At 34.5% G+C, this 12,762-nt stretch overlaps 1 protein-coding gene across 1 annotated transcript; it reads right to left on the bottom strand.

Annotated features, from left to right (window-relative positions):
• Positions 1–292: 292 nt before the first annotated feature.
• Positions 293–12,392, bottom strand: LOC145597237 (uncharacterized). Its single transcript, XM_081653387.1, has 14 exons — positions 12,101–12,392; positions 11,731–11,775; positions 11,513–11,598; positions 10,500–11,355; positions 10,355–10,422; positions 9,866–9,948; positions 8,165–8,264; positions 7,650–7,735; positions 6,163–6,245; positions 5,447–5,574; positions 5,244–5,345; positions 1,947–2,240; positions 1,713–1,835; positions 293–875 (listed from the first exon to the last, which is right to left on the bottom strand). The coding sequence occupies exons 2-14, from the start codon at positions 11,732–11,734 to the stop codon at positions 492–494; spliced, it is 2,397 nt and encodes a 798-aa protein (XP_081509513.1). The 5' UTR covers positions 11,735–11,775; positions 12,101–12,392; the 3' UTR covers positions 293–491.
• Between the last annotated feature and the right edge of the window lie 370 nt (positions 12,393–12,762).

The following is a 12,762-nucleotide window of genomic DNA, read 5'->3' as shown; positions in this document are numbered from 1 at the left end:
TAAAGTTCGTCAGTTAAGCAAAATTGAATCACGATTTGATTAATTAAGAGGTTGGCGAAATTGTTAGGACGTTTTTTTTTTTTTTAATTGAATTGTTAAGAATTTAGGTCCTGATATAATTAACAATTGACTAATTTAGCAATGCATATCTGTCATGATTTTGTTTTCTATTTATTATAGACATCTCTCAAGAAGAATACAGAGTATTAATCAAATCATCTCAGATATTTTAGGACTTAATCAGGTTTTATATCAGTATATTTAATATTTCCATGAAATGACAATAAAATCATCACATAAATTATTTTACTGGATAATTTAACAAGTGATAAATACACAAACAAAATTTCATTCTAAACGTCCTTCCTATCTAAATTTAACGGCGAAATCATCTCATCTGTAATCACTCAACTAACCAAAACTTTAACCCGTTGGGTTAGCTAGCAAGTTAACTGTCATTTCCTATTTTAATTTGCGGCCTGTGATTAGATCTACATCAGAACACCTTCGGAGTTGTTAAGCGCTTTCTTGGTAAGCTTGAACTTTTTAGCAGCAGTTTTATTTGTGCTTACAACATACTCTCTGATAAATAACTCCAGACCATTTCGGAGTTCTTCCAGCTCAGGTGTAATGGTGACTCGTGTAAAAACATTCCACACAACATTATCTGGGTACTCGAAAAGTGCCTCAAAGAGCATCCGGAAATGCATTATCCTCTTTGCAGTAAGCTGGGTGGCATCAATCAGATCAACGACTTTCAAAACGGCAAGGGAAAGAGTGAAGCTTGCAAACATTTCAGCCTCAAATTTAGCTAGGTGCATTGATCTCATCAAAGGCATGGACTCCAGCTCTTTCAAATGGTCCCAAAGGCAATACTGCATATTAGGAAAAATAAAAGTTAAGAGATACTTGTGTTCTTTGTTTCACACATCTTTTTATTTATTGTTAAAAGTCTGGACAATTAGAGGAGAGAGGCATATATGAAAATAAAACAAATAGAAGATTTCCAAACAGGGAAGTGAAAAAATAAACAAACAAAAATAGGCAGATTATGGGAGGCAATGCACTAAAAAATAAATGAATGAATAAATAAACAAATAAGGCCAATTATGGGAAGTGATGCACGAAAAAAAAAAAGGAGTGCGTATCCATTGGACACCTAAGTCTTATACCAGTAGCTTTCACCATAAACTTGCACCACAAATTTGAAATAAATTACTTCTTTTATTCACATTCAAGCTTTATGGTGTCCTCTACAAACTGTTCGCCAAACAAACAATTAAAGCAACAGAATTTTTTAATAAATAAAGGTAAAATTAGGACTGCCAAACGGGTAATGTCATATTGCGTTCCTGTCGATATTATACGGATTCGCTTATCTTTATTAGTCCATGCAAGAAATTAGATAATTTAGTACAATATAAACTAATTAGTATTCATATTAGAAATTAAACTCTTGTCAATAACATGTTGCCGTGAATCTGTCAAATTGTGATTAATCTATGGACTTTTTGGCTTTACCAAGGCACATGTGGGAGCCAGAAATGGGAGGGAAAACTTTTTGAAGATAACTGGACAGATGGGAATCAAACCCTATAATACTAATGTTGGTACTGCCCTATTCACCCTCTTTACTAGCTGTGAACCCATCTGCCAAAGCTTATAGTTGGCATATAAGACATATATTCCAAGAAAAAATTTTAAAGTCAAACCTGAAGAGTAAACTTGTGGTTTTTGTCATGACTGCAAAGCTTAGAAGCAAGAGCTGTATAATACTTGTTAAAGGACTTCTCCTGCAAACAGCACTCAACAAGAACACGCATGATCTCTCTGTCCTGCAACATGTAAAAGAACTGAAATTCAATACTGATGCCAAGCACAAGAATAATGATTGACAAATAAACTTCAAATATATTTGTGGTGCAAGCAGAAATCTAAGCCCAGACCTGCTTTCCTTGCAGATTCAAGCTCAACAGTTGCTCAAATGCATCAATATAATCTTCTCCACTCATTATAACAAGAAAAATTGCCCTTCTGGTATCTGTATTCATTCTTTGTTTGGCTGCCAGGTTCAGCATTTTTTGGGCCTCATTAACCTCTTTGTCCACCTTACCAGCAACTTTACGAACATCTTCTGTTTGAGAAGATAGGTCCCCAGAAAACCACCATTGCCCTTTCTTCTTGGGATCAAGCAGCTTACTCCATTTGACTCCCCTGAGTGTGATGTCATCGACTCTAAGCTGCAAGTAACAGAAAGAGTTTTTAACAAACAAATAAGACTGTAGTTCATGGTGATGAAAACAAATTTTATCCTAAATACTTTGCCACACATGTCCCACACAAATCAGTTGCAGAATGTTAATATTATAGATGAGCATTTGAAGCACTGACGAATAATGGAGTCTAATACTTTCAAATTTTTCTTCTTCTTTCTCTATCTCTTTTTTTTTAGAAAAATGTTAACATACAAGAAAGTGTGTAAAAGTAAGGAAGTAGAACTAGAATCAACGGCATACAAGAATGAAAACGAGAGGACAAGAAACAAGCTACACTAAGAAATCTAGGCAGATTTTGTCAATTTGGATTTTGCAGGCAGGAGCAAGAAATACTCTCATCATCATGTCATTACCATCAGCATTTTCAGAACAGCAAAATCACAATCAAGTTTAATCACAAAAGCAATAAGGTTAAGAGAGCTAGACAAATATAAAGCACAAACCCTTAAATCTTTCTCCAAAGCTACCCCCTCAACCCCCTTCTCTCTCCCAAGCTATATTTACAGAAGTGCATGGGGATGGAGGGGAGAAAACCAACATTTGACATGCTTAAAAGGAGGATAAAAGTAAGATAGGCAGGGTCAAAAGCTATTCAATCATCCTAAATGTTTCCTCTTTGAGTCTCTTATTTACCGTCTTTCCCTCACATATGTGAAACCAACCATCAAGAACTGGCTTACCCAGAAGGCCCCACTTCTCAAAATTTAGGTTGAAGTTTGGTAAGGTCATAAGCATACTCACAAGTCACAACCCCCGGTCTCCTATAGTCATAGGTCTCGAAAGTGGTCCTTTGATCTCAAGACGGGCAACATTGGGACCCTCCTAGTATGAATTGCAAGGGGTGCTGCCATCACCACCCCAACCTACGGACGAACAAATCCTTGTTCCACCAAGAAATAGGGATAGTTAAAATATGACTTGATGTTACAATGACAAACATATGCATATCATAGATTTGATTATTCAATTATTATAGCTATCAACAATCCCTTTATAACTAAAAGCCGAAGCTAGGGCTCTAGCTATCAAGCCAAGTTGGGATTGAAGAGCAAAATCAAACGAATTAGCACCATGCATAGAAGAGGGAATGGGGGGGTGGGGGGGGGGGGGGGGATGAGGAGGAATATTTGTACCTCCCTCCACAAAGGGGATCATCTAGTATAAGTTGAAAAGAAGCATAGTGGGAATCCCATGGGTTGGGTCGAGTGAAGATCGGCTTCTTAATATGAGCGAGAATAGTAGCAGAAGGGGATCCTCAGATGCAAGTCCGAGTTTGTCAATACCTATTTCAACTGCCCTTATTTCCCGGTCCAACTAGGACCCGTCCCTAGATGGCGTGGTGATGGAACTGCCCCTTGCTATCCATATTGGGAGGGTCCTAATATTGCACCTTTATGAGATCCAAAAGACCACCCCAATTATGTGACTTCTTGCTACATTCATTGCCGAAAAACTAGAATTAATTAATTAAGCATAAATATCAGTATTCACTTTTACCTAAAGATCACCATAATTGGAGCACATCTTAATGATCTAAAATATTGAATATAAAAAAAATGATGAGAACTAGGCAAATTTTCTACCACTTTCTTTTGGAAAAAGTGCTTAGCAGAAAGAATCTACTTTCCACTCTCATACAAAATCAAGGCTTTCCAGAGTAGGCTGTGCACCGGTCCAAAACCGGACCGGAACCCATAATCGAATTTTTTTGGGGACCGGTACCAGACCGTAATCAACTGGTCCGGATTCTTGTCCAGACCTGTTTATTCTGTTCCGGTCCGGTTTTGGACCGGAATGGACCGGTTACATAATTTTTTATTTTTTTTTCATTTTAGTATTTTAATATATACATACATTTTTAACATCTAGTTTTTGTTTGCGTTCTTTCCTATTTTGTACCTAGAATTTATAAATTACAAGTTTTGTATCTAAATTTTTTAGATATTTAAACATAAAATTTAAAATTTTCACCCAAAAAATTACAAAATACACTTTCCGGTCCATTCCAGTCCGGACCGGAATATTCCGGTTTTTTACTCGGACCGGACCGGAATCCCCAATTTGTGAGGACCGGAATCAACCCGTCGTCGTTTTCCGGTCCAGGTCCATTTCTGCACACCCTTACCAGACTACAATATCAACTACAAAATTGCTTTATAAAATTTCTCTCACAAATCACATATCCTCTAATTTAGTTGATTGTCTAACTTTAAAAGCGCAATGAAATAACACAAGCTTAACATTTTTTTTCCCTTTTGTAGTAAACAACTTTGAAATGTGTAAAATGAATAGTTTTGTCAAGTAAACATGCCTTTGACTTTGCTTACACACTAGTTAACTCTAAAAAATAAGGTTAAACTACTGTATGCTTACTAGAAGAAATAGCTTACAATTGCGGGTGGTCAAAATGAAAACAAATAATCCTGAAAATAAATCTTACATCTTTTTATATAAGCCAAGGGGAAAAGGAAGGAATAAACAGTTGGTGTCCCGACTTTTGAACTACCCACAAAGGCCACAATACCCCCAAAGTCAAATAATATTGCTAATATTGCTTATTATATCTCCTCGGAGAAAAACAAAATTACATTGCTTTCAAATCTTCACCCACATAAAAAAAAAAAAAAAAAAAAAAAAAAAAAAAAAAAAAAAAAATTATATACTCCCTTGATATTTTTAGCTCATTTTAAAATCTTTAAATAAGAAGAAAAATATTAAATGAGCAAAAAACCACCCTTGAATGCACCTATCTCTATGTGCACCCAAGTGTATTATTGGCATACACACATTGCGTGCATATAGTACTAGTATTTCATATGCCAACAAACAACAATTAGTATAACAAGTGAAAAAAAAAAAAAGAAAAGAAAAAAGAAAAAAAAAAAAAAAAAAAAAAGGGGAAAAAAGAGAGAGAGAGAGAAGAATATATAAGTAGATTGAAACTGTAAAATTGAACAGGGATAAAACCTTTTGCAGCCATTTCTTGATGCTCGTGCGTGGTGAAGAATCCTCCTTAACACGCTTCTTGTTATTCTTGATGTCACATATAGTCTCAAGCATAAATTCCATCTGCAACATATAAATTGTATTATCACATGATGCCAAGAGCATGTGCAAGGGGAAGAAAAAAATAGATCCATGAATAATCTCAGAGTGTCACAAAATCATACCCTCTTGCTATATGTAACCATCTCCACATCTTCTGATGTAGCCTTTAACTCATTCACTCTACTTTGGACACTTGAGATGAAGTCTTTCATGGAAGTAGGATCATCCCCCCGCAACTTCATTCCACAACCTGTTAATTAAACCGAAGTATGATTAGTTTGTCAGCTTTATGATATGTTCTAAAGAGAATAACATTTTAAACGGAAATTAGCAGCAGGTTACATATATTATAAAGAATGACAAGTAAGAAACTGCAAGGGAAGTTTGAATCGGAAGTCAAAAGAGATTTTATAAATATACTAAAAAACTACTTCCTCCGTTTTTTTTAATCAAACACTTCATTTTTACTATTACCAATGCATATTCAACCATTAATATCCTTACTCATCAATAAATAAAGATTATATTATATGATTATAAACAATTAATACTCGTATTAAGAATTAAGACAAATCTAACAAGACCCCCCACATGACCTTTTTTTTTTTTTTACTTAACTGAAAATCACCAAAAATAAAAATAAAAAATAAAAAAAAAAAAAAGATATTGTATAATGTGTGAATAGTGTAAATTTCTAAGTGTTTCGTCTTAAAAAAAAAAATGAAGTATAAATCAATCTCCACTAACTGCAGGAGGAATTAAAAGACTAGAAGAGATAGAGACAAGCTAGAATTTAAACATCACTTTGAATAATCATGAAAGGAAAGAAAGTCCTCACATTGTAAAATCGTTAATATAATAGAAACGTCAATCTCTGCCAGCTGTTTGCTTAGCTTGATCAGAAAATCATAAATCAAGTCACTGCAAGGTGGATTCAAAAGTCAGAGTTAGTTAACAAAAGCAATATTAGTATCATAATAGCAAAGTATAACAACTCCAAGTAGATAACATATGAGCAATTCAAGTAATGACCAATGTCCTCAACAGTTAGGAGGACATTCAAAGTGATCTACTCTTCATTGACTAGCCAAACTATATACAAAAAATTAAAGAAGCTAATGCTAATAGTTTGTAGGAAAGACACAAGTGCAAAGCTAAAGCCTGACTGAAGCAGAGCATACAAAGCAGAATTTCTTATATAAGATAGAAAGGAAAATCATTAAATAGAACAAAAGCAAAGTTAAAATAAAATAGGATCATGAGCGTTTGTAAGGACCTAATGAGACAACATCAAATGCAAGTTACATAATTTTCATACGTAAGCCACACAAATTGTAAACTATAAGACTATCTACTAATAAAAATTTCATCATTTCTTCCCAACACAGAACCGAGTTAACTGGCATGGTAATATACACTGCCTTCACTTCCCAATCACAACAAATAGTGGATTTGCAAGTGCTCCATGAATGGTACAAAATAGCTGTATTGTTTAATTTTTTCAGTTAGGCTGTATTGTACAAGGTTTGACCGATAGGAAATGTCCAGTTTAGTACAGGGTATTTCAAAAATCCGAGACATCCGAATCAAATGTTCCTACCCTGAATCACCCCGAATTAAATGTTTTAGATATCTAAATGTTTGATATAATATCTTTTTTTTTTTTAAGGCTGATATACTACTACTTAGGAGTACTTATTTGGGAAATGTATTAATAAGAAGAAAAAAAAAAAAAAAAAAAAAGCTTCTTAAACTTATAAATGGGGGCAAATATGTAACAAACATTATCATGTAAGAAAAAAAAAGAGCTTTTAAACTTATAAATAGGGGTAAGTATGTAAACCAACATTTTAAGGGGTATAAATGTCCTCACACTATTCATAGGATCTCTCTCATACTTTTTAAAAGGTAGTGATATCCTAAAAAGACTTTTAAATCAAATTTGTGCGACAACCGCAACATGGTCACCGATCAAAAAATTATATCCGTTCCCAAGACACCATAACCATTCTTGCAATTGTAAACAAAATTGTAAAATAAAACAAATTTATTGAATTCAGAGCATAACAATAGAATGATAGTAAGAACTACAGGAAAATAAAAACGCTTTTATAATGCTACCCTCAATCAAATGTTGTCACCTGGCATCCATAGTATCCAACTATCCACGCAACACAGATTGACAACATCAATGAGCTTATAATTTTGACCAGTTAGCAACTACACAGCTACAGAAGTATCGCGATATAAACACAAAATCATTTGATTCCTTAAACCAACACACAAACTTAATGAACACATAAGAATTAGTAGCATAAATCTTACCTCGAGCACACTCCAAATATGCACAAGTAGGAAAGGAGCAGTGACAAATTTCTGAGGGATAGATTATCTTCCTTGGAGTATTCATCCTATTATGAAGACATTAATTAGATTTAATATAGTCAGCATGCGGCAGAAAATTAGCAGTGCAAACAAGAGATAGGCACATTGAACAATATTATATCCATGATACTATACCAAATTTGTAAACAACTCCCTCCATTCCTTTAAATTCTTTACGTTTTGACGTTTATGGCAAACTTTAAAAAAACTTTGGCAATAAAAACTCAATATAAACATCAAAACGATATCATGTGAGATCTTGATATATTTGACTTGAAATAAAATTTCATAATATTAAATAAATAAATATATATATATATATATATCCATGGTCAAAGATGTGCACCAGAAGTAAAATTCAAAGCATAAAGAATAAAAAGAAACAATGGGAGTAAAAGCTAGATACTTAATAAAACAAATTCTGATTTTTTAAAGCAAAGATACAAAGCTAGTACCTCAAAAGATTTTGCAAGGGATGCCATGAACCTCGCACCAAAGTCTATTCCAATCATAGATGACATACCAGCTAGAAATGCTGCAAATACTGCTGCATACCTTCATGTCATATATGTAATTCTTGAATCAGTTATATGCATGAGCGATTAACTCAAACATAAATAACAAAGGACAAGAAGTAGACAACACTGAGTCAAATCTTGGCATACATGCAACTATATTTAAGAGTCTAAAGAAGCAAAGTTGACTTAACAACATATTAAACAACTTTATCCCCCTTTATGTTCATGTGATAAGAAAACACACTTCAAATGCTAAATAAAAAGAGCAACTAAGCAAAATGCTTTCAACAATGTTGTAACTTGGAGGTATAATGCAAGGAAGAAACACCATAAAACCCAAGCCTTAACCCTATTAGCGTATACTATAAAATAGAATTAAAAAAAAAAAATCCAAATATTAATTTATTGGCAAACTCCTAGCTCAAAGACATAGATAACATACCGCATAGAAACAAAATTTCAAACTGAAATAGATATATTAAAGGGAAAAAAAAAAGGAAGAAAGCACATTTCATCTGAGAGAGCACAATAAGAGTGACAATTAAAACAACCCAAGGGAACATTAAAGCTGCTATGTGAACACAAAGCAACAGAACTAAGATCTCTGGAAGAATACAAGATCAAAGGCATGACCATCATATGCAAAGAACAGAGAAAGATTGGACAGGTGAAGGGATAGAAATACAGCATCACTAATTCACCCACCTGGCCAGTGGCCACCCAATGACCATCATATGCAAAGAACAGAGAAAGATTGGACAGGTGAAAGGATAGAAATCCAGCATCACTAATTCACCCACCTGGCCAGGGCCACCCAATGACCATCATATGCAAAGAACAGAGAAAGATTGGACAGGTGAAAGGATAGAAATCCAGCATCACTAATTCACCCACCTGGCCACCCACCAATTAAAGAAAAAAGGACCTAGAGATTTGAGTTTCAACCTTCTGAGGGCAAGAAAAGAAAGCAGAAGGCTGGATATGTCTTGTGAGTGACAACCTAATAGCTTGTGTTTCCTACATCCCTCTCAAACCTTTCTATTCTTGTTATATGACCTCTCCCAGACATAGTAATTTTGCAAGATTACCATTTATTTAATTCAGTTCTATGAAATGAACCTAATAGTGAACACAAAGGCTCCTTAGCATAGCCATACAGCCAACAAGAAATGATGGAGTGTTCTCATCATTAGATAATTTTTGTGATGATGAAAATGATGACTTTATGTTTGATAGTGGATATTCACATGGAGCGTCGGTACTTGTTAGAGCACTGAAGCTTTTGATCATATCCTAAGCAACTTAGCATCAGAATAATGAGGGTAGGAATGCCCAATACCCCTGAATCGTCACCTAAACCTAGTGTGATAAATGAATTACAATGGTGCTAAATGCTCCCAAACATCTCATAGTATCATAGAGTCATGGCAATCGGATGAGAAAGATGCTGATGATGAGATGGAAGAGGACATTGGTGGAGACAGAAAATCTATGAGATAAATACGATTATGACAATTGACTACACCCCCTGTAATCATTTAAATATCAATAAGGAAAACATTCTCACAGAATAACAGCATACAAGTGACGTTAATGTTAGAAGCAAATTTTTTATTGGAAAAAATGTCAGAATCTTACTGTTCATTTCCTCGTGGACCGCCAGCACATGAAGCCAAAACCTCTTCACTGACCATTTGTGATGCAACAGCACGACTGACAGACTATAGAGTAATTAAGAAAAACAGTAAGTTGAACAAAAGGCAAACGATAACCAGGCCTTGTTTTTTTAAGAAATAACCAGACAGATATTTTGGGATAGAATTGTGTTCGACACTAAAAGAATCATAAAGAATATAACATCTAATTATCTAAGGCACAAATAGCAGTGAGCATGGGGAGGATGAACATCAAAATAAAATAAGATAAAATAAGGTTTTAATTATCAAGTGTTTTCCCACAGAAGTTCTATTGTTAAGCAGCTGGCGAAATGAAGTATGTATAGCACTAGGTCAGGCTATTTGACACACATGAGCCTAAAGAGCGTTAGATATTATATAGTAAATGTAAAATAAAAATTAAAATAAATAAATAAAACACCAAGATTTTAGCTACAATTTACTGGTATACCTGAAATATTGAGAAAATTTCTCCAGTAATAGACTCCACATTAGACTCAGACATCCTGTTCAGCAGACCTAAACCAAAGGGGAGAAAATTCAGCATTGTAAAGAATGGAAAGAAACGTATCACTGAAGAAAATATTAATTATTACCTCGTACTCGTCTTCGAATTTGTACATACTCTTGTAAATCATCACCAGATCTAGATCTCAAATGAGGTGCAACATATTTGCCAATGCTCTGTAAACCAGTATCCGTTTCTAACACTGTAGTTTCCTCACCCTCTTCATCTGAATCAAGTGACATGTTTTCGGCTTGTTTCATATCACTAGCATCATCAGAACCACTTTTTTGCTCTGCATTCTTTCTCTCCCTCTTTCTCCTCTTGCTTTTTTTCTTTTCAGTCCTTTCAACAATTTCTGTTTCGCTGCTGTCATTTGCCTCATCCCCATCACCAGATGCAAATAAATTGCTCTTCTTGGTTTGCATATGAGGAGAATCATCTTTAACAACACCAAATTCTCGCCCCGATTTTTCCATTATCTTTCTCTTTTTCTTTCTGTTCCTATCATCATCTTCTAGTAAACTTTCTGATTCACTGTCATCTTGTCTATCATATACTTTCTTAGATGAATCATGAAGAGACGGGATACCTTCAAATAAGAAATCAAGTCCATCACCACCGTCATTCAATTTCCCATTTTTCAATTTCAGTCTTTTAGCCAACTTCCGTTCCATTTCCAAGTCCTCCTCCATCGACGGCCCTGACTTCATATCCATTTCCAAAAACTCCTCAAACCCTGTCCTCTTTTTACTAACCTTCTTTTGATACTTGGACATCCTACTCTTAACAGCAGGCTTAGCATTACCGCCGTCACTATCACTCTCCATCATAGATAACTTCCTATTCTTTCCTTCTGTACTCACATTCTCAACCGAAGAAATCATACCCTCTTTCACACTACCATTTCTCAAATTGTTTGAGTTCCTTTTAGACTTGCTAAATTTCTACAGTATCCAATAAATACATAGTCAAATAAGAGAAAACTGCAGAAAACACAAATAAAAAAAACCCCAAAAACCTTAGAAATACTAAACCCTGACCCAAAAAAAAAATAAAAAATATAAATAAAAAAAAATTAAAAAAAAAAAAAAAAGTATGAACCTGATGTTGAAGCAGAGATTGATGTTTATGTTGTTTCTTTTCTTGTCTAGCAGCTTTTCGCTTCTCCTTACGCGAAGCCATCATTTCTGAAGGAATTTGAAACAACGAAAGAAATCAAAATTTAAAAATTGAAATAATTAGCAAACAAAATCAGAAATTGAAACGATAAATTAAATATCCCTTGAATTTAAATACAATACAAAATGTGAAGAAATTACCCATAGCTTTAGCGGGTTAGACCGAAAGCTTCCAATATTGTGTGTCTGTGAAGTACAGAAAAAGGGAGGAAATGTTGATTAATGGAGCAAGTTCATCTATGACTGATAATAATTAATGAAAAAAATCAATACTGAAATAACTATTCCTTCCGCATTAATCAATTACAGTACATTAAACCAATTTCGGGTACGACTTGAAAACGTCCCCAAGGCGTCCCTTCGAAAGTGGTACGGCTACCCAATTTGGGGACGGCTAGCCTCTTGCTCGGGTACGTAATGGGGACGGCTTGGACCATTTTCTCACGTTTCCTTAGAATTTTAGGCCATATATTTCTGAAAAAAATAAACCCAAAATCAGTGAATTACTAACCTAATATTTCGATTTCCCTCAATTCTCAAAGACCCGAACAATTGCGAACGGCGATTCCCTTGGAGGTGCGACTTGATTCAATCTTCTACGGTGAACGGAGGCCACCGGCGACCACTTCGACACCGGCGACCACTTCGAGGCTTCGACCTTCGACCTTCGACCTTCGACCGGTTAATATCTCTTTATTCTTCTATCTTTCTCCTGCTTCTACTTCTTGCGTTTTCTCTTTTTTCAAACCTTCTGTTTTCTATTCTCTCTTTTTGTTTTTTTATTTTTATTTTTATTTTTATTTTTGTTGGTTATTTATGTGAATAATGTGATTTATTGCTAAAATTTGTTACGGAGTATAAACACCAGTACACCCAATTAAAAGTATGTTCTCATACGTTTATTTTCAGTTCAATTCAGTTCAGCTCAGCTCAACTCAATTCAGTTCAATTCAGCTCTTAATTTCCTTCTCTTATAAAATATTCATTTCAGTTCAATTCAGTTCTGCTCAGTTCAGTTTAACTCAGTTCAGTTCAGTTCAGCTCAGCTGAGTTCAGTCTATGTGAATAGGCCTTAAATCAAGGTTAATTTTTGCTTTTCATATGATTAAATGAAAAACAATTATTAACATGAGTACAAAATACTCATGGGTGTACGATACAGTTAATTTTTGC

Source organism: Chenopodium album, chromosome 2 (genome assembly GCF_948465745.1).
Source record: "Chenopodium album chromosome 2, dcCheAlbu1.1, whole genome shotgun sequence".
NCBI classification, from domain to species: Eukaryota; Viridiplantae; Streptophyta; class Magnoliopsida; order Caryophyllales; family Amaranthaceae; genus Chenopodium; species Chenopodium album.
The sequence above is the reverse complement of the archived record's forward strand: the minus strand, read 5'-3'. Positions and strand labels throughout refer to the sequence as shown.

Excerpts from the sequence above, each read along its gene's own strand:
- LOC145597237 (XM_081653387.1), bottom strand. Across the intron at positions 8,265-9,865 it reads GGTCCACGAGGAAATGAACA|GTATGCAGCAGTATTTGCAG; the intron begins GTAAGATTCTGA and ends TATGACATGAAG. Across the intron at positions 1,836-1,946 it reads TGAATCTGCAAGGAAAGCAG|GACAGAGAGATCATGCGTGT; the intron begins GTCTGGGCTTAG and ends TACATGTTGCAG.